We start from the raw sequence: 27,309 nt of genomic DNA on the forward strand, positions 1-27,309 counted from the left end.
TTCTTAATTTGGTATCCTCTAGAAATATTAAATTATAATCTCATAATTTCCACTTCAGGCAATGTTTTTCTACAAATTATGGGTGTTCCAGTGCAGGACCGTACTAGTCCAAGTAATCTCCTGCATAAATAACCCCTCTAAGCATCCTTAGAAACATACAGGATTACTTAAAAAAAAAAGGGATTTGGAATTACGGATTACAGATCAGTTGTTATGCAAACCAGAGCTGTTTGTTAGGATTAGGATTCAATGTATTGTGAAAACTCCCCAACTGAGTTAAGTCAGTAACCAGGTTAAATGCTTAATAAGTTAAATACAGTCAATGACAGCAGGAACACCACACTTCAATTTCAATTAAATCCAAGAAGAGAATTTCTCTGCAAGCAAGCAAACTCTCTTTCAGCAAACCAAATGAGTGCCAATAGAAAATGCAGAATTGGTATGAAAAAGCACAGCTTGGAGTAAAGGTATTCTCGGGTTTATGAACCATTCCAAAGCAAGGGCCACAGCCTGAAGTTGGTCTTCAGAAACTGCACACAAAGCACTAATTGTAGAAAGCTCTTTATTCTGAAGTTATTTCCAAAAGGATGTTCATTCTTCAGGAATTCCAGTTTCAAAGGTGGATCAAAAAAAAGTGGTGGTGCTGGTGGTGGAGATTTAAGTCTCCCTTACTATTACAAAAACAATACAAAGGGGGAAAAAAGATCTTAGAACCAAAACTCAAAGTATGGCCTTCCCTCACATCTCCAACACTCCTGAGGTTACCCTTTTCATTTCTGTTTCAAATCTCCTTCTCTGTTCACATTTGATAACAGTTACTAAAAATGTATTCTTTGCTCCAATCTGGAGACCAAATCTTTTACTTTCTTAGTTTTATGTCCAAATAGTTTTTAGGGAGTAAATCCCCCTGAAAGATATAATTCTAAGTAAATATACATAGGACTGCACTATTTCAGAAATGCAGAGCTAGGAGGTTAAGGCAACATCTGTTTTCCAACCCTTCACATCTCTACTCGTTCCCTCTACCAAGAGGCTATTTTGGAGGGAATTTTTCCCCCATAGAACCATCGCTCTGGATCTCCTTCCAGAGGAGGCTGTGTTGATATTGTCATTCCTCACATTTTAGAAATACTGTGGTGGTTAGTTTGTAAAATCATCCCTGATGATTTTAATATTACTTGGTTATGAAACAACAGCTTGGTCCTGCTGTTATTTTGTAGTGATTTCACTGTACTGCAATGTGGTTTGTTTTAATTCAAAGCCTTACTGGATTAAAAAAAAATCCCAGATAAATACTTTCAAAAAATAATAATAAATAATAGTGCAGCCTTACAAGTCACATCACCCCAACAGCATGACTGTGGTGGATAAGGGTAAAACAAAATGCAGAACTAGACATCTGCAGAGTCCCACATGGGGGGGAAACTATAGCATTACAGTGAAAGTGGATGTGCTCTTTTAAAGTGGGGTTTCTCAAACTTGGTGAATTTCAGATGTGTGGACTTCAACTCCCAGAATTCCCCAGCCATCATGCCAACATTCAGGGAGTTGAAGTCCACATATCTGAAAGTTGCCAGGGTGGAGAACCACTGCTCTAAAGACCCAAACACTGCCATATTTCTTTAAAAAAAATAAATAATTTGGCCCCAGGGAAGGAAATTTCTCCCAAAATTTCCCAAGAAAAGAGGAAAGGAAAAACAGAAGTGCCACGGAGAGTAAAAGTACCTCATTGAAAGTATCTTTGGAGAGCCAGCCATGTTGTCTTCCAAAATCTAGATTGATTAGCTGATTTCTTTGCCTTGGGAGGATTGGTAGAATTGCCACCAGTGCGGGTTCGCTGGTGAGCAGCCAGCTCTGAAGGCCATATGAAATAATAGGTTGTATTTCGTTCCAAATCAGATTCTTGCAACATAAGAGATTTTTATTATTATTATTATTATTTTAAAAGTGGGAAAGGTCAGTTTTCCCCACTGCAACAGCACATGTGGGAAAAGTGTTACTGATTTCTTTCTACATACGAACAGTGTAAATGCAAAGAGTGCCCTGTCCTGCAAGGAACAACATGATGGCCCCACAGAGTCCTCTCATCGCAACAATCCCGACCTGACCCACATATGTGCCACAGAAAGAAAAAGTGAAGAAAGTGAGGAAAGCAGATTCTGTCCAACACCCCATCACAACCATGTGTTCCAGGGAAACAAACACTGCTCTGTCTGCTAGCGTAGCAAGGGGAGACCCATCCTGGTTATCAAATGTTTCTTTCCCGCCACAAAAGCTTTGCAGCAGCCAAATCTAAAATTAGGACCACGGGGCTAACCTGGCCACCAAGTTACTAGACCTGTTTCTGGGGGCAACCCTGTTTTTCAGCCCAACTACAAAGCAACACTTTTTCAGAAGTGTGGGCATCTTGTCACAGAATCCTTTACGTGGTTTGCACAATTCACAGCCCCTGTGCTAGCATTCTCTTAACAGACTGTATGCAATCCTGAAACATGTGCCTCTTGGACCCTGCCTGTGATACAGACTCTCCAGGTGGTGAAATAATACATCACGAGAATCTCTTCCAGATGTTGTGATCAAGCTGTCCCGCTCACACATCCCATGTTCCTTCCGAAATTACTTCCCTACCACTCAACGTGTCAAATTGTGACATGAATAGGACTCTGGAGAGGATCAGCAAGGCTTTCTGCGTTAGCAGGGTTTATCATGTCCAGACCTCCACTGGACTCTCTCAAGTGGATCCGCTGATGGTACATCATGCTGTGTCTCCGCCTAAACCTCACTCCGCAGTCACCACACTGATAGGGCCTTTCTCCCGTGTGGATTCTCAGATGCCGAGTGAGGTGTGACTGCCGTCCAAACCGTTTTCCACATTCGATACAAGGGTAAGGTCTCTCGCCAGTGTGAGTGATCCGATGTCGAGTCAGATGGGATTGCCGACTAAAGGTTTTCCCACACTCCGCGCAAGGATAGACCTTGGTTCCCAAGTGGGTCTTCTGGTGTCTTGTGAGACCGTAGAGATCATGGAATATTTTCCCACACTCCAGACACTGGTAAGCTTGCTTCTCAGTGTGGGTTCGCTGGTGAGCGGCCAGCTCTGAAGGCCATATGAACCCCTTCCCACACTCTGTGCAGAAGTACCGCTTTTCTCCTGTGTGGATGCGCTGATGTGTGGCAAGTTCTGACGGCCATCGGAACGCCTTGCCACATTCTCCACAAAGATGGCGTTTCTCTGCCATGCCAGCCCCCAGGTAGGGAGGGTGATGAGGTGGCTGGCTGTTGCTGTTCTCATAATCAGCAATGAGAGGCAAACCGTTGCCTGCGTGGGTCCTCTGATGGGCCGCCAGCTCCGAGGGCCACTGGAATCCTTTCCCACACTCAGGACAGAGGTAGTGTTTGTTCTTGTTGTGAGTTTTCTGATGAGCAGCAAGTTCAGAGGGCCACCGGAACCCTTTCCCACACTCAGGACAGAGGTGAGGCTTCTTGACTGCATGAGGTTTTACCATATCACCACTGGGAGGGGCTTTTTCACCCATAAAAATATTCTGGGGCATATTGAACTCGGGGGGCCACTGAAGCAAAGTGTCAGCATCGATAGTGTAGTGCGGCTGTTCAACAGCATGGATCCTCTGGTGGATGACAAGCTCCGTTGACCAACGGAATCGCTTGCCACATTCGATGCAGACATGGCATTCCTCACCCATGTGGGTTTTCTGGTGCCTGGTGAGATGTGAGGATCGACCAAACTGTTTCCCACACTCAGCGCAGTGATAGGATTTGGGCCGGGTGTGGACTTTCTGGTGCAAGGCCAGCTCTGACTGACAACGGAACCGTTTCCCACATTCAATGCAAGGGTGGCGTTTCTCTCTTATCCGTATCCTCTTTGGAGCCAAATGCTGTACTGCTCCATTGTGTCTCTCTCCAAATCCCAGCTGAGGATCTGCTCTATTGGGAGTCCGGGCACCTGCTTTGATGTGGGAAAAGGAGAGAATTCAAATAGTTTATAGACATCATCTAGCTTTGCTGACTCAATAAACCCTTGACCAGCCAAGTTACTATATTCATTTTACAAAACTGACTGGATTAATTACACAGATTTTCTTAGCTAGCCCTCCTCAACCTGAAACCGTCTTGGTGACTTGAGACTACGTCTTCCCCAGGACAGGAGTTATGGCAGCACCTGGCTCATCTGCTCTAGATGTGAAAGCTAGGAGAGGGGTGACGCTTGGTTAGTATTTAGATGGGAACTGTAAGCTAGACTAAGCAATCAAAAGTCATCACGGAAGGAGGCAATGGTGGGCCATTTATACATGAAATCACCAGGAGTCAAGCTCTGCTTGAAGCCTTCGCCTTATTTCCCTTTGGTCATATTGTCAGAAACTCTAGGGAGTTGTAATCTCAACATATTTGGGATTACACAGTGGCTCAGTGGGTTAGGACGCTGAGCTTGTCGATCAGATGGTCAGCAGTTTGGCGGGTCGAATCCCGAGTGCCGCATAACAGAGTGAGCGCCTGTTAAACATCCCAGCTTCTGCCAACCTAGCAGTTCGAAAACACGTAAAAATGCAAGTAGAAAAATAGGGACCAGTACGGTGGGAAGGTAACAGCATTCCGTGCGCCTTTGGTGTCGATCAGAAGGTTGGCAGTTTGGCAGGTCGAATCCCGAGTGCTGCGTAACAGAGTGAGCGCCTGTTACTTGTCCCAGCTTCTGCCAACCTAGCAGTTCAAAAGCCCGGGGTATTTGTGAGACCACCTGCTGCCATTGTCAACCTCCCATCGCCCAGTTCGCTCCCACAGGGTCAGCCTACTCAGAGTTCTGTTGGTTAAGCAATGCCGGCTGGCGACCCCTAGGGGGAGAGCCTTCTCTGTGGGTGCGCCGACCCTCTGGAATGAGCTGCCTCTGGAGCTGCGGATGGCCCCCGACCTTCGGTCCTTTCGCTGTGACCTGAAGATGTGGATGTTTCAACAATCGGGCCTGGACTGACTATGGTTTTAAATTTGGTCTTATGGGGTTAAATTACTATGTATCTAACATATCTACTGTTTAATTCTTTTTTAAATTTTGTATTTTCATGTTCTTTTTTAGTTTTTATTGTTGTGAGCCGCCCTGAGTACTTAGGGAGAAGGGCGGCATATAAATATAATCAATCAATCAATCAATCAATCAATCAATCAAAAATGCAAGTAGAAGAATAGGGACCACTACGGTGGGAAGGTAACAGTGTTCCGTGCGCCTTTGGTGTTGATCAGAACGTCGGCAGTTTGGTGGGTCGAATCCCGAGTGCTGTGTAACAGAGTGAGTGCCTGTTACTTGTCCCAGCTTCTGCCAACCTAGCAGTTTAAAAGCCCGGGGTATTTGCGAGACCACCTGCTGCCATTGTCAACCTGAGGACCCAGATTGTTGGGGGCAATTAAGCTGACTTTGTAATAATGCCGCTTGGGGTGTGTGTGAAAGCCATAATAAGCAGGCATATACATAGAATGAAGGCTACTGCTAAGCTTGTAAGCCGCCCTGAGTCTTCGGAGAAGGGCGGGATATAAATGCAATAAAAATAAAAATAAAAATAAACTTCCCATCGCCCGGTTCGCTCCCACAGGGTCGGCCTACTCAGAGTTCTGTCGGTTAAGCAATGCCGGCTGGCGACCCCTAGGGGGAGAGCCTTCTCTGTGGGCGCACCGACCCTCTGGAATGAGCTGCCTCCGGAGCTGCGGATGGCCCCCGACCTTTGGTCCTTTCGCTGTGACCTGAAGACATGGATGTTTCAACAATCGGGCCTGGACTGACTATGGTTTTAAATTTGGTTTTATGGAGTTAAATTACTATGTATCTAACATATCTATTGTTTAATTCTTTTTAAATTTTGTATTTTCATGTTCTTTTTTAGTTTTTATTGTTGTGAGCCGCCCTGAGTACTTAGGGAGAAGAGCGGCATATAAATATCAATCAATCAATCAATCAATCAATCAATCAATCAATCAAAAATGCAAGTAGAAGAATAGTGACCACTACGGTGGGAAGGCAACAGCGTTCCGTGCGCCTTTGGTGTCTAGTCATGCCGGCCACATGACCACGGAGACTTCCTCGGACAAGCGCTGGCTCTTTGGCTTTGAAACGGAGATGAGCACCGGCCCCTAGAGTTGGAAATGACTAGCACGCATGTGCAGGGGAACCTTTACCTTTACCTGGCGCATTAAAAAGAAAGGATACTCTATTTGCCTGGTACACAATAATCAAAATAAGATAAGATTATCTGGATGCAGAAGAGAATCTGAATTCATCTGCTTCACTGGTGAGTACTAAATGAGCTCGAGCGCCATTAAGGACAGCAGCCTTCAGGCAATTACCAAAAATCAATGCCTTTTACTAATGAGAGACGGTGTTTTTGGAGTTCAAAGAACTGTAAAGATTTTTCATTGTTAAAGCCAGGGTGGCCAACCTTTTGATAGCTGAGGGCTGCACTCAGATTGAGGTAATGTTACAGCGGTTCAAAATAAGTGGGGTCAGGAGGCATTATTCTGAAGTAGGAAGACTCATCCTACTTACAGAATTTCCTCCTACACATTGCTGCAGAAGATCTTGGCCTGAACCTCACCTGAACCTCTTCCTTCTCCTTCATCAGCAGAAGAATCCCAGGTAGCTTCTGTGTCAGAAGATCCTACGCAAGAAAGAAAAAAAGCCAAACCTAAAGCTTACTTGAAAATGTGCCTCAAGATATGTAAAGAATACTCACCCAGATGTTTTTTTAAGATCTTTTAAAAGGAAAGCTGGCAAATCAAATATTTATTATGGTCAAAGACCGGCATAAAAGAAAGCTGGCAGGTTTCTGCCTGACAATACTGGTTAGTAATTGTCCATATATATTTTTTAAAGCGTTATTAAATTTTTCAGAATTACAATCTTTAGAGCTTAGTAAACAACATGTTGTCTGGGTTCACATATTTAACATTAACTTCTTCAACATAAGTCTATTCACTACTGCACAGTCCAGTATTTTTTTCCCTTATCCTCCTTTCTTCCTCATATTTTTTCCATTTTCCCCTCATGACACAATTACAACTCTTGGTACTATTGATGTAGACAGAGTTAAATATAAACATCTTCATCATATTTTACTAATATTATACAAATAACAATAATATCAATTCATTAATCAATATCCTGCTTTTTGTGCTCGTTAAGGTTTAATTTCCCATCAATATTTACAGTATCTTTGTTAGTTATGATTTTCTCAATATTAATTACATTTATATAGCTAAAAATCTTGTTCATACCAATCCTCCTCTTAATTTTCATATTTCCCATATCAAAAGAAGAGGGAAAAATGCTATTTTAATTCTAAATCATATTTCATTATAAAAGTCTAATTATAGTTAAGGGTTATCTGTTCTTTTAACCATATTCAAACAAGTACTGAAACGTATGATGCCCACTCTAATAGGTCAAATATTCTATTTTTTTAAAATCTAACTCTAGCTTTCTTTCTTTGCCAAGTAGCTTTCCAAGCCAAGGCAATGAAATCGCCCAGGAATTTTCTATTTTTGTGAAAGTTGCTTGGCGTTAGAAAGACAATTTGGGTAGGGTATTTTTGAGGGGAATTCCACTCATTTATGTTTCTTAAGCAATTCCCACCTTCCTTCTCCCGCAATTTCTCCTCTCATCTTTTGTCTCCCAAACTGTAACATTTCCCCTGATAGCTCTATGTTCCATCCCCCCAAATCTTCTTCCTTGTCATCAGGTGCATCTTGCAATCTTAAAGGGTAAAGGGTCTTTTGCAATTTCATTGTTATGGGTAAGTCTTGTAGTATTTTATTTGTGTATGGTATTGGTATGGTATATTTCCCTTCTTTCATCTCTTCTGTCTCTAGATCCATTTCCTCTGCTTCATTTTCCGACCTCTGGTTTATTTGTTCATACTTTGTAGTTGTTGTCTGGGAGCTTTCTAGTTGCAGATTTAATTTGGAGATTTGCTCATTTATATTATATAAATTATTTTTAGTCTCATTGTGGTTCCTTTTTATGTCCTCTTTGTATGCAACAATTGTTTGGTGAATTAGTTGTAATGTAGAGTATATTTCCTTCTGAAAGTTATTTGTTTTTTCTTGAGGCATCATTCCTGGAGATCCTCTAATATCACCAGACTCAGTAAGAGTAGAACAAAGTTTCCTCTAGCTTTCTGGTCTTTATATGCAGCCTTTATAATCCAATAGGTTTTAGAATACAAGTCCAGTCCCAAAAGCAATATTTTATAGTGATCCTTTGTCTCAGGCATCCAAAAACTGTCAGTCAGGCAAGCTTATAATCCACAATGTTGAACACTTTAGTGTTCAACCTCCCTGAAAACATCTCAAAAGTCTTTCCTAGCCAGATGTAATCAAAGGTAAAGTTCTTCTTTCTCTTCCACTAGCTCTTGAGATTAAAAGTCCAAGCTCAGTGAGTGTTTATAGTCCAACAAGGTCAGGGTGATAAGTATGCCAAAATATTTTCCTTTATTACCAGCTCTTCTCCCTTAGGCTAGGAATCATCAAGCAGCCAGGAAGCTAGTTATAGTGCTATACTCAGATCCACCACTAGATGACATTCAAAATACATTTTCTACTCTTAAAACAAAGGATTGATTTCTTATGTTTCACCTCAATGTTTTTTTTTCCAAAGAGAGAATCTTAACAATTATCTCAGTTCTCAAATTTCAAAACTGTAGCTTTATGTTACTTCCACTTAAATATTGTGTATTTCTGTCCCCCATAGAAATTAAAACTCCTCTTCCATTCACATTCGGAGGTTTTTAGCTTCTAGGGAGCCTTTCCCAGGAAATTCAGTTGTAAAATAGTAAAGAAAGGATCAATATTCTCACCCAGTTCCAAACATGCTGTTTACGATGTGTTAATTGGTGCTTTTCTTCTTCGGTTGTCAGCAGCTAATGGCTGGTCATAGGAATGTAGCCAGTCTTTCCCCTGGCAATTTGGAGGGCTTTTCTCAGATCAAACGGAAAGACCCCATCTCTCTGTGATCGACAAGACACCCCTCCTTCTTCATCGCCTCTTTGGGGCGACTTTAGGCCCTTTTTAGGGGCCCCAGCAGGGCAAAATTGGACACGGAAGGCAAAGCCCTGCCTTCCTATGTCCGTCTCGCCGTGACACAAAACTGGAAGTCAGTAATTGTCCATATTTTTCAAAGACCCTGATAAGGTTGTGGAATTCAATGCCAAGGCAGCATAGAAATGGATTGCATTATCCACAGAAAATGAACACACAGTTCCAAATTCACTTCACTGGAGTTTCGTGAAAAAAAAGGCTCTATGTTGTTTAATGGTAGCCCAGTTGAAAAAGAAAATTGCAGGGATATAACTTGGTTGCTACCTGCAAACCATAGGCTTCACAAATTACCTCTGCATGTGCCTGTTCCTGGCTTGGTATGCATCTTGTTGTTGTTAGCTGCGAAGTCGTGTCCGACCCATCGCGACCCTATGGACAACATTCCTCCAGGCCTTCCTGTCCTCTACCATCTTCTGGAGTCCATTTAAGCTCACGCCTACTGCTTCAGTGACTCCATCCAGCCACCTCATTCTCTGTCGTCCCCTTCTTCTATTGCCCTCGATCTTCCCCAGCATTAGGCTCTTCTCCAGGGAGTCCTTCCTTCTCATTAGGTGGCCAAAGTACTTGAGTTTTAGCTTCAGGATCTGGCCTTCTAAAGAGCAGTCAGGATTGATCTCCTCTAGGACTGACCGGTTTGATCGCCTTGCAGTCCAAGGGACTCGCAGGAGTCTTCTCCAGCACCACAGTTCAAAGGCCTCAATTCTTTGGCGCTCAGCCTTTCTTATGGTCCAACTTTCACTACCATACATTGCAACTGGAAAGACCATAGCCTTGACTATACGCACTTTTGTTGACAGGGTGATGTCTCTGCTTTTTAGTGTGCTGTCTAGATTTGCCATGGCTTTCCTCCCCAGGAGCAAGCGTCTTTTAATTTCTTGGCTACAGTCCCCATCTGCAGTGATCTTGGAGCCCAGGAAAATAAAATCTGTCACTACCTCCATTTCTTCCCCATCTATTTGCCAGGAATTGAGAGGGCCAGATGCCATGATCTTGGTTTTCTTAATGTTAAGTTTCAACCCAAGTTTTGCACTCTCCTTCTTCACCTGCAACAAGAGGCTCTTTAGTTCTTCTTCACTTTCTGCCATTAGAGTGGTATCATCTGCGTATCTTAGGTTGTTGATATTTCTTCCGGCAATCTTAATTCCAACTTTTGATTCATCTAGCCCTGCCTTTCTCATGATGTGCTCTGCATATAAGTTAAATAGGCAGGGCGACAGTATACAGCCTTGCCGGACTCCTTTCCCAATTTTGAACCAATCAGTGGTTCCGTGTCCAGTTCTCACTGTTGCTTCTTGACCCGCATATAGGTTTCTCAAGAGACCAATAAGATGGTCTGGTACTCCCATCTCTTTAAGAACTTGCCACAGTTTGTTATGATCCACACAATCAAAGGCTTTAGCATAGTCAATGAAGCAGAAGTAGATGTTTTTCTGGAACTCCCTAGCTTTCTCCATGATCCAGCGTATGTTGGCAATTTGATCTCTAGTTCCTCTGCCTCTTCGAAATCCTGCCTGCACTTCTGGTAGTTCTCGATCCACATACTGCTGAAGTCTAGCTTGTAGGATTTTAAGCATGACTTTACTAGCATGAGAAATGAGTGCAATGGTGCGATAGTTTGAACATTCTTTGGCACTGCCTTTCTTAGGAATTGGAATGTAAACTGATCTTTTCCAATCCTGTGGCCACTGTTGAGTTTTCCAAATTTGCTGGCAAATTGAGTGTAGCACTTTTACTGCATTGTCTTTTAAGATTTTGAATAGCTCAGCTGGAATACTGTCACCTCCACTAGCTTTGTTGTTGCTCAGCTTTTCTAAGGCCCACTTCACTTCACATTCTAGGATGTCTGGCTCGAGGTCAGTGACCACCTCATTGTGATTATCAGGGACGTTAAGCTCATTCTTGTATAGTTCTTCTGTGTAATTTTGCCACCTCTTCTTAATCTCTTCTGCCTCTGTTAGGTCCCTGCCATTTTGGTCCTTTATCATGCCCATTTTTGCATTAAACGTTCCCTTCATTTCTCCAATTTTCTTGAAAAGATCTCTGGTCCTCCCTATTCTATTGTTTTCTTCTATTTCTTTGCACTGTTCATTTAAGAAGGCATTCTTATCTCTTCTAGCTATTCTCTGGAATTCTGCATTCAATTGGGTGTATCTTTCTTTTTCTCCCTTGCCTTTCGCTTCCCTCCTTTCCTCAGCTATTTGCAAAGCTTCCTCAGACAGCCATTTTGCTTTCTTGCATTTCTTTTTCTTTGGGATGGTTTTGGTTGCTACCTGTTGTACAATGTCACGAACCTCTGTCCATAGTTCTTCAGGCACTCTGTCTATCAGATCTAATTCCTTAAATCTATTTGTCACCTCTACTGTATATTCAACAGGGATATGATTTAATTCATACCTGAGTGGCCTAGTGCTTTTCCCTACTTTCTTCAGTTTAAGCCTAAACTTTGCAAGGAGAAGCTCATGGTCTGAGCCACAGTCAGCTCCTGGTCTTGTTTTTACTGACTGTATAGAGCTTCTCCATCTTTGGCTGCAGAGCATATAGTCAATCTGATTTCTGTGTTGACCATCTGGTGATGTCCATGTGTAGAGCCGTCTCTTGGGTTGTTGGAAAAGAGTGTTTGCTATGACCATCGTATTCTCTTGACAGAATTCTATCAGCCTGTGCCCTGCTTCATTTTGCACTCCAAGGCCAAACTTGCCTGTTATTCCAGTTATCTTTTGGCTTCCTACTTTAGCATTCCAATCCCCCATGATGATAAGAACATCATTTTTGGGTGTTAGTTCTATAAGGTGCTGTAGTGCTTCATAGAACTGGTCAATTTCATCCTCTTCAGCACTGGTGGTTGGGGCATAGACTTGGACTACTGTGATATTGAATGGTTTCCCTTGGATTCGAACTGAGATCATTCTGTCATTTTGAGGATTGTATCCCAGTATTGCTTTTCCTACTCTTTTATTGACTATGAAGGCTACTCCATTTCTTCTGAAGGATTCTTGCCCACAGTAGTATACCTGATGGTCATCTGAATTAAATTCACCCATTCCTGTCCATTTTAGTTCGCTGATACCTAAGATGTCAATGTTCAGTCTTGTCATCTCTTGTTTGACCACGTCCAGTTTTCCTTGATTCATGGATCTTACATTCCAGGTTCCTATGGAGAAAAAATCTTTACAGCATCGGACTTTCCTTTCACCACCAGACACATCCACAGCTGAGCGTCCTTTCGGCTTTGGCCCAGTCGCTTCATTCTTTCTGGCGCTACTAGTACTAGCCCTCTGCTCTTCCCCAGTAGCATATTGGACGCCTTCCGACCTGAGGGGCTCATCTTCCAGCGTCGTATCGTTTTGCCTTTTGGTACTGTCCATAGGGTTTTCATGGCAAAGATACTGGAGTGGGTTGCCATTTCCTTCTCCAGTGGATCACGTTTTGTCAGAACTCTCTGCTATGACCTGTCCGTCTTGGGTGGCCCTGCACGGCATAGCTCATAGCTTCATTGAATTACGCAAGTTTAATCCCCAACCATAATCAGCTTTCAGTTGTTTTAATAATTCTATTGTTTATATGAAACAGTTTATTATACTTGAGAAGGATGTCTATGGAGATTCTCAGTCTCCAGGTCATGGTTGTCTCAAAGAGGCTTTTTAAAAAGGCAATTAGACTATGTTTTTTTCCTTTGCGGAATAAGACGTTTCACTTCTGATCCAAGAAGCTTCATCAGTTCTGATTGGATGGGGGGGGAATGAAAAAATTAGTTCTGACAGGATGTTGGTGGGGGAGGGAGTAGTAGGATTATATTTCTTTGCAGTCATCTGGTCTTTAGCACTCTCTCTGAGAGCTGTTGAAGCCATTTGGGGGTTTATCTGTGCCCTCATGGTCAGAATGCAAATGGGTGTGGAATCTTCTTGGAACTGCTGAAAGAAATGCGTTGTAGACAGGAGATGGATGGTGTCGTATTCCTCCCCCTCTGTTGAGGGAGAGCTGTTCAATTCATTCATAGATGGCCTGTTTTACCCCTATTTCAAACCAATAGTCCTCTCTATCCAGAATGTCATAGAGGCCATCTATGTTAGAATTGAACAGCCCCCTCTTAGCAGAGGTGGAGCGATACAACTGTTCTGTACCAGCCTGCTACCGGCCCTGCAGAAAAGGCAGGGACAACCCCTTTTACAAGAAGGCAAGAGGCTGGAATTACGCCTGCCAAATTTATGGATACAAAAGCAAACAGAACAAGACACGAACCATGAAACAGGAGCTATTCAAGCGGTTGCCTTCAGCAAACCAGCCCTCCCACGCATTCCCCTTTTATACAGTTCAGGGCGTGGCTTCTGCCTCCTTCTGAGGTGCCCCATTGCCTTCCTCTGTTTACTCCTGACTGACTGCCTCCTGCGTCGGGCATCTTTGAACAGGGCCAGCTGTGGGTCATCTTCATCCACGCTGTCAGGCTCACACAGCTGGGTCTGCGTCGTGACCAGGTGGGAGGGGCCTGGTTGAGGGCTCTCATCAGCAAGCTCTCCAACCCCCTCAGCAACCTCTCCAACACCCCCCCTCCTCCTCCTCTGAATCGTCTGACCCAACTGCTGAACCCACAGGCTGACCCTGAATCACAACAACAACAGCCATCTATCTCCTGTCTACAATGTAGTCCTTTCAGCAGTTTCAAGAAGATTCCACACCCATTCTGGATAGAGAGGACTATTGGTTTGAAATAGGGGTAAAACAGGCCATCTATGAATGAATTGAACAGCTCTCCCTCAACAGAGGGGGAGGAATACGACACCATCCATCTCCTGTCTACAACACAGTTCTTTCAGCAGTTCCAAGAAGATTCCACACCTATTTGCATTCTGACCCTGAGGGCACAGATAAACCCCCCAAGTAGCCTCAACAGCTCTCAGAGAGAGTGCTAATCCCCAGATGATTGCAAAGAAATATATAACCATCCCATCAGAACTAATTCTTCCATTTCCCCCCACCCACCCCCAATCATCCAGCCAAAACTGATGAAGTTTCTTGGATGAGAAGCGAAATGACTTCTTCCTCCTCACAGGAAAAAAACACAGTCCAGTTGCCTTTTGAAAAAGCACTTTTGAGACTTGAGGCTATCACAGCAGACCATGATTTGGTCATATAAGAGGAAAAAGAATGGAATTTAAGGCTCATTGCATTGACAGGTCTTCAGAACTATGGCTATGAATGATGGCATCTGGAGGACACTAGATTGGAGAAGCTGAATTGAGCTATTCTTAAAAGTATTCCTAGTCATCAGGTAGGATTTATATTACTGTATACATTTTATGTCCTAGGTGTTTCCCATTTTATATACAGTAATCCTTGCATGGTGGGAATGCATACATCAATAATAATTTTAAAATGCATTTAGAGAAAGAGAAGCAATTCAAGGCACTAAATAGGTGGGTCAAAGGTTCCTTACCAAGCAAACATATGTCTACATCAGCCAGCTGTCCAGCTTCCATGCATATATCTCCATGCTCAGTATCTGAAGGAACTTGGTCTTCATCAGGAAATGTCACCACCACCTCCTCAAATAAGTCAGAATCCTGAAGATTGATCAAAGAGGCACAATTAACAAAGAAGCCAAAAACTGTTTAATACTAAGCTAAGTACACTTAGAAAAATCAAAATAAATATTTCCTCTCTGAAAAAGAAAATAAAAGGAGATACTAAATTTGGGCCCGGCTCTCCCATAGGGGGGGGGTCTCTATTCCCCATACAGACTTGGTAGTTTGGGGGAGAGGGAGGGGGGGAATATTTACATTTTATTTTAAAACTCCATATTCCTGGGTGGGTTTAAGTAGAACGTAGTTGCCATCTGCAAAGGATGATGTAGTAGATTTCTGTTCTGAACAAGGGTTGGATTAGATCAGGGGTGTCAAACTCAATTTCATTGAGGGCCACATCAGCATTGTGGTTGCCCTCGTGGGGCCGGGTGGGTATGGCCAGGGTGGGCGCGGCCTAGTGGGTGGGCGCAGGTGGAATGCGTATGGCCTACTGGGTGGGCATGGCCAGCTCTACATCATTGGCATCAAGGGTGCCTATGGGGGCCTGGGCAGGAGTGGGACAGATCTGGGGGTCCCTTGCAGAAGGAGGGTCTCTGGGCCAGGGCCAAGGCAGCAGGGACCATTTCCTCACTGTTTCCAGGATGGCTTCGGGGGCCACATGAAACCACTCCGAGGGCCGGATCTGGCCCCCGGGCCTTGTGTTTGACATGTCTGGATTAGATGTTCTCCAACCTTACCTTCAATGAAACTAGGGAGAATTTTTTTAAACAGTCTACACCACAAGGCTGTTGTTCTAAGAAATAGAAGAAGCATTACTATATGCATGTCAGCTTGAATTGTACAAAATAAGCGAGGGATATCATCATAATCATAATATAGAATCTCCCCATCTCACAGTATTCTGCCTTTGTTGCTATTCAGAATGTGGACTGCTTTATTTGCATTTTAGTATCATTCATAGCAAGCAAATTTTTATTCAGTGCAGTCTCAGCACATGAAATCTTCTCCGCTGGAGAACCAAAGGCATACATGGTTTTTCTTCTGCTTTTCCGCTGTATTAATTTTTGGTTTCAATATTTTCTACAAACCTCTAAACCTTTTCCCTAAAGCTGGAGCCCACAGCAAAAATCAGAGAACCCCATGAATCAGTTCCCATTTGGATCCTTCCACTTCCCTTTTCAAACAGGAAAATCACAATTAAAATCTCTCTGGAAAAAAAGACTTTCAGAAGGCAGCATCATTTCCTAGCGATTATACTTTATGCAACTCTGCTCAATTGTAATTGTATATCCATCCAGTCTTTTTGAAAACTTTGCTTTTTTATGTGCTTTCTAGCATGTAAAAATTTTCAAATTGGCTTTCAATACCTAAACGCACTTCTGAGTCTGTTCCAGCCAACACAGAATCTGCAATGTCCCTATTAAATTAAGTGAAATAGTAAAAATCTCAGATGAACACTACAATCTCCTGAAACTTTTAGCCTTTGAACATAAATTCGATAAATTTAACTTTTTTTTAAGATTTGTGATTTGAGGGTCAATTGGGCTCATTGTGGATTTTTATGACTTTTTGGTAACTATTTCTTTCTGTTGATCCTTTTAAGACAAAGGTGCACAACACTAAACTGTTGGGCAGCCGAACTTTGTCCTTTTGTTGGCATTTTAGAAGCTGAGGTCAAAGCAAAAACTAAATTTCAATAAGTAAAATCAAATTTCAAACTAATTAATTATAATTGCAGCTTCCACAAATAATAAAGCCTGAGGTTCTAGAAATGCTACAAGAATTAAGAGAAACTGTATAACTGCATGGATTCTAGAATTCGGGAAAGATGATACAGAAGAGCTGCCAGGCTGGGGATGATGGGGGACCGCGTTTGTTGTATAGCATGAAAACTACATTAAACACTTCCTCAACTGCTTCTGATTTCCATAAGCATATTCCAATTTTTAAAAAAGATCACGGGTTGTGACTTTCTGCTCCATTATCACAATTTATATCAATGCCTACTTTCTGATTACAGTTTACATTTCTGCAGAAAGGATCTCTTAGAGAATAAACCTAATCTAACTTCTTCGCAGAAACCCGTTGCTTCCAGACTTGTAGGACTACAGCTCCCAGCATCCTTTGTGCAGTATTCTGGAAATCTACTGAAGGCAGCGGATTCAACCCTCTTTGTGGAAGACCAGCACAACAAAGAGGAAATAAAGGGAGGGGGGGGTTAGATGTTGAAATGTTTTAATTTAAAGATCCGTAAAGCCTAAAAGGGACGCGGTGGCTCAGTGGGTTAGGATGCTGAGCTTGTCGATCAGAAGGTCGGCAGTTTGGCGGGTCGAATCCCGAGTGCCGCGTAGCAGAGTGAGCGCCTGTTACTTGTCCCAGCTTCTGCCAACCTAGCAGTTCGAAAGCATGTAAAAATGCAAGTAGAAAAATAGGGACCACTACGGTGGGAAGGTAACAGCGTTCCGTGCGCCTTTGGCGTCTAGTCATGCCAGCCACATGACCACGGAGACGTCCTCGGACAAGCGCTGGCTCTTCGGCTTTGAAACGGAGATGAGCACCGGCCCCTAGAGTTGGAAACGACTAGCACGCATGTGCGGGGGAACCTTTACCTTTACCTTTAAAGCCTACCATGAGATTTCAGTGGACAGCCGTCCAGACTTGAGGAGCCGAGAAAAGAAATGAAAAGGAGGTTCAAAACAGTTTGGTTCTTACAAATTATAAGCATGATGATGGTTTAGAGCAGGGGTAGGCAACCTCGGCTCTTTTATGACTCATGGACTTCAACTCCCAGAATTCCTGAGCCATAAAAGAGCCAGCACTATCTCTGAGGCAATCTCTAAAAACATCCTGGGGATAAAAACAAAATTTATTATTTTTTATTTTATTTTTATTACATTTATATCCCGCCCTTCTCTGAAGACTCAGGGCGGCTTACAAGCTTAGCAGTAGCCTTCATTCTATGTATATGCCTGCTTGTTAGGGCTTTCACACACACCCCCAAGCGGCATTATTACAAAGTCAGCTTATTGCCCCCAACAATCTGGGTCCTCAAAATGCAACCCATTCCTGATGGGCATAATTTTGCCCAAACTCATTCCAGCTGAGGTGCCTCAGCTTTGGCATCCCAACTATTTATAATTGCTCAGATGTTAAAAGAGACAGCCTAATTGCCTCTGAAAACTACAGCCTCTGCTTCTTTCTTTATGTTGTCTGCAGGGACATCCAAGAATGTAACCTATATCTGATGTGACCCTTTCCTGCACTCTCAAGGGGGGGCGGGGGAGGGAAGGGGGAGGGGGAAAGGAATTCAGAGCTATGTGATGTCCTGACATGTGAACCGTTTCAATCTATTACCAAAGTGGCAGAGAACATTTCAAATAATAGGGCACTTTTCCTAAGATGTCAGCCATTCTTCAGAACAATACCGGTTGGCTTCTGGGGAAAAAGTTAACAATTCTTAGCTTCATGTATATTGAAAACCAAACTCTGAATATTTAGAATTTCTCTGAATTTCTCTAGCTTGAATGTAAGGGAAAAGATTTTTATTTTTTTTTGCACTGCTGGAAAGAAAGGATCACTTCAGATTTTAAATCCTAGAATATTAAATATATGTATTTTAGATTGTCTTATATTTATAAACATAGAATTTATTATACTAAAATGCTCTTGAGCACTGAGCTTGCTCTTTGATCAATGCAATCTACATGTTGATCAATAAGATTTGGTGTGGTCAAAATTTAATCTGCAGTTTTAAAAGTGAGTTGTTTTACGTGGGTGACCATGTATTTTGGTCAGTTTTTCTCCAGCAGCTTTTTGTTAATGTTTAATTTTTTTCTTCATCTCTTTTGTCGGAAATTTTCATTCTTTTTATATAAAAGAACAACAAAAATTAACAAATACCAATTAGCAATTGTTATATGGCTAACAAAATGCTTATGTACCATTCAAAATCACATCAGCCAAAAGTAAATACAGGAAATAATTTATACTGCACAGTAATTCAAATACAGGTAGTCCTCGACTTACAACAGCACTGAAAAAAGTGACATGATGGTTTTTCACCCTTACGACCTATGCGACTCCATGATTACCTGACCTTTGTGACCCTTATGATCCCATGATCAAAATTCAGATGCTTGGCAACCGACTCATATTTATGACGCTTGCAGTGTCCCAAAGTCATGTGATCACCTTTTGTGACCTTGTGACAAGCAGCCAATGGGGAAGCCAAATTCACTTAACAACTGTGTTATTAACTAAACAATTGCAGTGATTCACTTAACAAATGTGGCAAGAAAGTTCATGAAATGGGGCAAAACCCACTTAACAAGTGTCTTGCTTAGCAACCGAAATATTGAGCTCAAATGAGGTTATAAGTTGAGGACCACCGGTAGAACTTTTTTAAAAAATAGTAAAAATAAGAGTAGAATTAAGCAGGTATCTGGCTTGTCACTAGAGCAGTTTACCATCATTCATTTTTGACCGTCAGGGCCTGTAGCACATTGACAAAGATATCTGTTTCATTTATAGAAACTCTTCAGGCCTCTCCATAAAAATTAAATAGCAAATCTGCAAGCTGGTCTAGACTATATAGACAAGGAATGGGCAACCAGCTGCCTGCCAGATCTTATGGACTACAGTTCCCACAATTTTTGCCATTGGCCATGCTGCCTAGAGACTTGAGATCCAAACATCTGAAAATGTCCTTGGCCTCACAACACAGTAGAACAGACATGTCAAACACAAGGCCCGGGGCCCGGATCCGGCCCGCGAAGTGGTTTCATGTGGCCCGCGAAACCATCCTGGAAACAGTGAGGGAATGGCCCCCACTGCCTTGGCCCTGGCCCAGAGACCTTCCTTCTGCCAGAGACCCTCAGATCTGTCCCACTCCTGCCCAGGCCCCCATAGGCACCCTTGATATGAATGATGTATAGCTGGCCACGCCCACCCAGTAGGCCACACCCACCCTGGCCATACCCACCCGGCCCCGAGGGCAAGCGCAATGCTGATGCGGCCCTCAGTGAAATTGAGTTTGACACCCCTGCAGTAGATGATTTTTGGTGGTTCATTATTTTTAATAAAAGTTTGCAGCTCAGTAGCAGAGAACCTGCACTGAATTAAAAAGGTCCCAGGCTCCATATCTAAATAAAAGGATCAGACAACAGGAATGAGAAAGTCCTCTGACAGTAACTTTAGAGAGCTGATAAAATAGCCTATAACCATCCAGCCTGCAGGCCTCCCGATACATGGGTATTTGTCTACCATTATGTCAAGGAACATTATTATTATTATGGTTTGTTGCACAGTGAGCCAAAGGTTCAGACTGGATTTGTCATATGTCGGGTTCTTGTCGAGTACCAGGACATTACTATTCATATCCAATCATTATTTTTTAAAATAATTCAGGGTAGTGGACATACATAATACTTCCTCCTCCCACAGTTATTTTTTCCACAATAACCATAGACTGGCCTTAAGTCACCTAGTCATGCCAAGGTGGGAGTAGAACTCATGATTTCCTGGTTTCTAACCCGGTGCCTTAATACTAGACCAAACCCACCCTCATGCAACCTATCTCAATATCTGCACCTGGTTATACTGCTATTTCAACTCTCAAACATTTCAAGTTCAGAACTTGGCTTCCAGTGTTGCTACAATGGAGGCAGAAGCATCCATGAGTCATTTTAAAACCAGGCTCACAATTAGTACACACTTGTAGGATACGACAAAGTTCTAAAGGGCTAAATAGTTCCAGAAATGTCATTTTAATCTCAGTATGAATCAGGTGCTTCAACCAAGAGAAAAGTTTCTTCAGATGGGAACTTCTGATTGGTCTCATCTCCCTGTTTAAGAGATGGGGATACTATGTCCGTAGCAAACTTTCTAACAAAGACAGACAGAAAGCCAGTGAACACAGGCTGTCACTCTCAACAGACCCATCAACCTGGCGGATGAAAAGAAAACAGTGAGTTGTAAATTCAGCCGCACTGGGGTGGGGTCAGTTTCCACACTGCTAGAAATCTCAGATGGTGCTGAGGATCAACCCAAGGCTATACACACATTTTTATGACAACAGCAATCTGATCCAAGAGTTGTCTCTGCCACTGGTTTGCATCCCTGTAGGAAATCGGGTAACAGCTTGCAAGGAATCAAAAACTCCAGCTCATTCAGCCATTGCCAGAATTTTTTCCCCCCTATGCATATTTCTTCCCCATTTTTTGCACAGGGGCTTGACTGTCTGCTGTTACCCCCTGACCTTCCAAGCTCATGGATTAAAAGCAGCAAGACGTGAGGCGAGCATATGGAATCAGCAGGCCACAGTTGGCTAAGGACAGCTGGCATTGCCTATAGATTGCAGTGTGATAGGGCTGCTAAGGAGACAGTGGATTGTATTTCAGACTGCAGATGAGTGATCACACTTTTGGGTGCTCCCCACAATTCTGCAAGTAAAACAAGCCAAGGAAGAAATAAGAATAATCTCAAATACTAGGTGTAGTTTGGTGTGGTTGTCTAAAGCTTCTTATAGGAGGAAATATTTAAAAATGATATTCACCTTGCTAATTTGGAGTACCCATAAACCTGCTGGAACCTCCTCGGTCTACATACTGGAAATAGTATGAAATATATACTTTATTTTATGGCTCTGTGATGTTTTATGGGGCAGTCATTGAGATTTGTATGCTTTGAAAGGTAGTTAGAAGGTAGTATCATCAGTCTTCATGAATAATTGTGTAATTACCACCAGCCAGGTGTGAACATCTTTTGTTCCAAAAACAAAACATTTTGACTCTCCGCCCTAAAGTCCCATTTCATTTACCTCCCATACCTGCTGCAGGTGTCCTGTCACAGGTGTTTGCCCATGCCAAAGTCTTTCCCCCAAATAAATATAGCCCAACAATGAACCTTAAGAATATACGTGAGGAAAGGAAGGGGGAATGAATCATCTTACCTCCTCTTCTGGTCTTTCTGCTTCATTTTGCTTGGCTAGGAACTCCTCAGCTAGGGCCACTGCCCGTGCACAGGTCTCTGGGCTACATTCCCATACCCGACTTCGGATTCCAGGAGGGAGAACAGCTAGGAACTGCTCCAAAATTAGGACATCAAGAATCTGTTCCTTGGTGCGGTTCTTTGGCTTCAGCCAGTGGTTGCAAAGCTCCCAGAGCTGACCACATGCCTTTCGTGGACCCTCAGCATCCTGGTAACAGAACTGCCGGAAGCGCCGGCGTGCAGTCTCTAGGCTGAAACTGCCTCCTCCGGATATAGGTGTCCGTGCTTTGCCAATACTCCCTCTATCTGCACTAGCTGGGGAGCGTTGAAGGTCCTGGTGGCTCTCTTCAATGAAAGATGCTCCCCATGAGGATGAAGTATTCCCTAGTTGCTCCAAAGTGGTCGGGAAGGCCTCTGGTTCTATCTCTACTGCAGCAACTTCCACTACCTGAGTGATATTTGAGGTGGCTGCTTCTGGTGATATTAATGGTGGTTCTATAACTTCAGGGAGGAGAGGCTGTGAAGTTTGGGACACTTCCTCCCACTGGACCTCCCAGCGCTGAGGTTGTGGTGCCTCTTCTAGCTGCATTGATTCAGCAGTTGGTGATGCCTCTAAGCCTAGCAGCTCTTCAACTGTTCCAGTACACACCACAAGCAGGGAGTCATCTCCATCAACTGTTCCCACTGCCTCTTGCTGAGGGCCCTGTGGATGTGCCTCTTCCTCTTCATCCTCCTCCACATCCCCTTCGCCCTCTTCCTCCTCCTCTTCTTCTTCTTCTTCCTCCTCCTCTTCTTCCTCCTCCTCTCCCCTCTCTTCTTCCTCTTCTTCCTCTTCATCTGCCTCCCCTTCAGCGTCTACTTCTACTTCTTCAGGCTCTTCCTCTTCCTCCTCAATTGTGATCTCTGGATACATCTCCTGCTCAAGCAGCACCTTAAAATGGAGATCCAGCTCCCCTGATCCCTGCATGGACTCCATTTTGTCTTCTAAGAGGTACACAGACTTGTCCCAATTGTAGACCGAGGTCTGGCCAGTGATACCCCAAGTCTCACAGGCAAACATGGTGGGAAGAGTCTTCTTCTTCCTCAACCTTTGACCATAAGCTTAGGCCAAAGTTGGCCAACAATTTCCAGGAAGCAGAGAGACTGTTGTCAAGGAAACTGCTCTGTCACAGGATTCCGCCATACATTAAAGGGACTTGGTTTTTCCAAATGTATTTACATGAGTATTTTCTCCCTAAAAAGACAAAAAAAGTAAGCAATCACCTGAGCAGTCAACAAAATGAAATTAATCATATTTACAGAATTCATCTGCATATAAAGAATGGTATTTCTGAGGAAAAGGGTTTTTTTTGTAAGGCTTGCTTTGGTTTACTTTAGGACAGGCATGTCAAACTCACAATGTCATGTGATGTCGTGCAACGTATCGCAACTTTTCCCCCATTGCCGGCAATGAAATGGGCGTGGTTTCGGCATGACACATCCGGCCCACGGGCCGGCAGTTTGACATGGCTGGTTTAGGACGATGGATATGTATCCAGTGGCAGAAACTATTTTAAGAAAAAAAATTACCGTACCCTGAAATGTAAAAAAAATAAAATACAAAAAAGACTTTACTTTTAAGGGCAGGAAAGTTACCCCTGTGTTTCATATATTGCAATTATAACTCAATCATGCATCAACCATTTAAACCTGTTTTCATTCACTAGAGCAGTTCTCATCAGTCAGAAAGCTTGAGTGCCTAAAAAAAAACACCAGGCAAATTAAAGACTGGAAAAGTTTAAGATAAGAGTCAATGTCAAAGAAAAACAACCTCCCCCATAACAGCTAACAACTCCTTCACAAAGGCAATGGGGGAAAAGGAGCAATGCTACAGTGATTATTCTGTGCCCAATCTATTTTCAGAATGGAGGGGGGGAGAAAGAGCAGAGGATGATGGTTTCAGCTCTCTCCCTGAATCTACACATTCAGAATAATCACTCTTTGTCAATTCTACCACTTCAGCATCTGGAGGTGGGATGAAGGTGCTGGCCTAAAAATCAGGAGATGGTGAGTTCTATTCCCATCTAGCCAACTTGGTAACTTTGGGCAAGTCACTCTCTCTCAGTCCAACTCACCTTCACAGGGTTGTTTGTTCTGGGGAAAATAGGAGGAGGAAGGAATATTAGGTATATCTGCCACCTTGAGTTACTTATAAAGTAATAAAGGTGGGATAAAAATCTAATAAATAAATAAATAAATAGATCAAATTACAGTAAGTTTGTCTCCTCACTCAAGTCCTTCACCATGCTGGAAACCAGAGTTTAGAACTAACCTCTTTCCAACAGGACAATGTTTCTGGACTAGATGTTCTGATTGCAAAAATCACCTGATATATTATATCCATCTCATGTTTTGAAATGCTAGAGCTCACCCAGCATTGCTCCATCTCCCCAGAAAACAGCAAACCTGTTCCACAATAGTGGAACAGGACCTTCTTTTGCTGCTGTTCAAGTCTCTGTTTGTTTGCACAATACCACACACAGCTGGTGATAAAATGAATAATTTACCAAATCTATACAGTAAAACAAAATGGCACAGCAGCCAGGATAATTTTAAAGTATTCATTGTTAACCAACAGAAAAAAGTCAGGAATTTTCTCTCAAGTTTTCTAATTTCCAAACCAAGGCAAAAATAAGATTTGCAATTCCATTTAAAAATCATTTTTGCACAAAATCACAAGGATGCCTTGGTCCCTCCCACTTCTCCCCACTCATGAAGGTGTAGCCAGTGGCATGAGATGCCACTTCAGGATCAGGACCATAGAAAAATAATTTATTTTTAATTTCTCTATACTTGAGCTGATTTCACTGTGTCACTTCACAATTGTGGCAATGGTATGCAGGAAAACAATTTCTCTATGATGCTTTGGGGTGAATACTGTATATCAAATTCTAAAGAATCCCCCTCCCCTCAAAAAAAAAGAATTTGACACTATCTTCATTTTCAACTACAGTGGTAATGAATAAAATCTGAAAAAAAAAATCCCTAATTTTTCATTTCAAAAACTGCATATCCTTTTTCCCTGTTCCTCCTTGTCACATTGCTAAAGTACTGATCTATAACTGGCTTCTCTGCTAAAGTTACTCAGTTAACATTAGAGAATAAGAATTTGAAAAGAAAATCTAGAGCAGGGCTCTCCAAGTTCCCAACTGAGGCATCATATATCAAACTAACTTTTTCAGTGCTCAAAATAATTATTAAGACATTTAATCTTTCTAAATAAAAAGAAGAAGCCTCCTCTTTCAAAAAAAATGCAAATGATCAAACAATACAAAGCTACTATCCATAAGAAAACCTATTATGAAAACAAGCAACAGTAACAGCAGGGGCACTTTTGTCTATTCATTTTTAGATTTACACATTTAGATGTATTGTACAAGGAAAGGTTTTTGGGTTTTTTTCAGAATCAACCATTGCCAATATTGGTGTACTGATTCCAATTTACTGGATGCAACCTCTGTTTGGGACTTTTGACAAACAAGCAAAAACAGCGAAATGATTGTTTTCATTGGTTTATTTTGCCAACTCAATCATAGACTTTTGAGGCAAAGGAATTTTTCACAAAATACATATCTGAAAAATTCTATCCCTCATTTTCGAAGCAACGCCCAGAGAGATCTCTGGATCACAAATGCATCCCTCCTAAAATATCCATAAAACCTTCTTAAGGACAAGGTAAGGGAGCAGAAGACAAGGACTGTTCACCAATTGCCAACTTCCATCCATTGTGGATTTTTTTTTTAATGTACTTGTTGTAACAGCAACTTATAAGGAATTAAGCAGCCACACAATCTTTCTAATCATTGGAATGAAGGTCCCGGTCGATCCATTACAGAATTCATTCAGAATCACAGGATCAGAAAGCAGACAAGGCAAATAACAAGTTATCCCCTAAATCAGCGTTTCCCAACCTTAGGAACTTGAAGATGCGTGGACTTCAACTCCCAGAATTCCCCAGCCAGCTAGGTTGGGAAACGCTGCCCTAAATGAGGAAGTCATGTCACTTTTTCCCCAAAGGAGGGCTTTGGGCACAACATCGCCAGCCCGTGATTGAAAAGGAGAGTTTTCATAAAACGAATTCCCCCTCCCCCCACTTCGGACGCTAAGATCCCCTTCCCCATTTTACGGTTTGCAAATTCCTCTTCCTGTTCTCCTCCCCCCCGCCCAAAAAAAAAAAAAAAGCACAGCCAGCCCCTAACTTTCCCCCCTTCCAACTTCGCTCCTTTGCATTCTCCACTTCCTGTCACCCGCTTTCCAGGAGGTTTTCTGCCCAGTTTTTTTTTTCCTTCCCCCTCCCCCCGCTTCTTCCTAAATCTCTGCCTCTCCCCCTCCCCTCCCTCCCTCCCCACACACCCGCAAAAAAGGGTTTCTCCCCCTGCAAACCCCGTCCGGGCCCCCACCCCCCCTTTGCAAGAGACACGCGCGCACCCACGAAAAGGACCTGGAGCCATTCATATTTTTTTCCCCTCCCCCCGACCCCGCGCCCTCCCCGCTACGCCCACTCCTCTCCTGCAAAGCGGGGCTGTCGACTGCCCTACGCCCCACGGAGCAGAGCCTCTCGGGGGCGTAGGGCAGCCCATCCGTTTCCCCCCAGCCCTAGGACGCCAAGACAAGGGGAAATGCAGCCATTTTGCCTCTTTGATGTGGTTGGGGGTGGGAAGGGCAAAGAGATGGCTCAGCTTTCTCCCACCCACTCACTCCCTCGCTCGCTCACTCCTTTCCGATCTTTAATACTATACCCACCTTGCATTGGGGGGGGGAATAAAAGGAGCGCCCTCCCCGCCTAATCCTTTACCCTGCCACCTCCTCCTCCTCCTCGTCGTCGTCTCGCACGTGTCTTTATTTTAAAAAAAGGGGGGGAGAAGGCCCGCCGATGTCCTGTAACTCACCCTTGGCGGGGAAGAGCTGGTCTTCCCTCCCGCCCCCTTGCACCAGATGCGGCTGTTTTAGGGGGGGGTGGTAGAAAGAGGTTTACAACCCCAAACCTTTTTCCCCCCCCAAACCAAAGGCGGAGCAGGAAGGCGCCTCCTCCTCTTCCTTCTTTCCCACGTGGGCGCCAGGCCATTAACCCTTTCTCCGTCCAGAGATTTAGCGCCACCCTGTTTCCCCGTCTCCCACTCCGCCCACCTGGATGGGATTTTTTTTTTTTTCATTTTCGTGCCTTTCAGATCCGGGCACCCGCTTTATTAAGGTTGGAAGCGGGAAAGTTTTGGAAAACTGACTTTGTGTCTTCCAGACATCGGGAATGAAGAAAAACAATAATCGTAATAGTAGAAATAGTAATAAACGACAGTCATTAACACCATGATCATGATAGTACGATCATGGGATATATATACTGTCATGGGATGCACGCTATTCCCAGATGTGCCTCGTTTGGGTTTTTTTTTTCTTTTGTTTTGAGATTACATTCAAACCGTGCTTTTTTTTTCATTTTCATCTTCTAAGCAGGAACAGACTTTATTGAATTGCTGTTCCTAAAAATAAAAAAAAATAACCCCCCAAAGCAAACAAGAAAAGGATTGTTTCGAGCTAAACCATTTATTATGCTTTCCTGGAGAACTCCAAACGGACATCTAATGTTTGTAATCTATGGATGTGCTGAAAGAAAAATCTTCATCAGGGTCCAGTCCAAGCTGGGAATACACAAAATGGAGACTGCTTTAGAAGG

The 27,309-nt window shown here is 43.1% G+C and overlaps 1 protein-coding gene across 3 annotated transcripts; it reads right to left on the reverse strand.

Annotated features, from left to right (window-relative positions):
• Nucleotides 1-417: 417 nt before the first annotated feature.
• On the reverse strand, nt 418-26,633 carry LOC310649472 (uncharacterized protein). Of its 3 annotated transcripts, none has more exons than XM_083377904.1 (5): nt 26,528-26,633; nt 21,562-22,833; nt 14,525-14,651; nt 6,594-6,656; nt 418-3,964 (listed from the first exon to the last, which is right to left on the reverse strand). In XM_083377904.1, the coding sequence occupies exons 2-5, from the start codon at nt 22,657-22,659 to the stop codon at nt 2,640-2,642; spliced, it is 2,613 nt and encodes an 870-aa protein (XP_083234030.1). In that variant the 5' UTR covers nt 22,660-22,833; nt 26,528-26,633; the 3' UTR covers nt 418-2,639. The 3 variants fall into 3 exon arrangements, with proteins under 3 accessions (XP_083234030.1, XP_083234028.1, XP_083234029.1); XM_083377902.1 differs by having other exon boundaries at nt 418-3,967; XM_083377903.1 differs by lacking the exon at nt 26,528-26,633 and adding an exon at nt 26,382-26,448 and having other exon boundaries at nt 418-3,967.
• Between the last annotated feature and the right edge of the window lie 676 nt (nt 26,634-27,309).

The sequence above is a fragment of the Vipera ursinii genome, assembly GCF_947247035.1.
Source record: "Vipera ursinii genome assembly, chromosome: Z".
Taxonomy (NCBI): Eukaryota; Metazoa; Chordata; class Lepidosauria; order Squamata; family Viperidae; genus Vipera; species Vipera ursinii.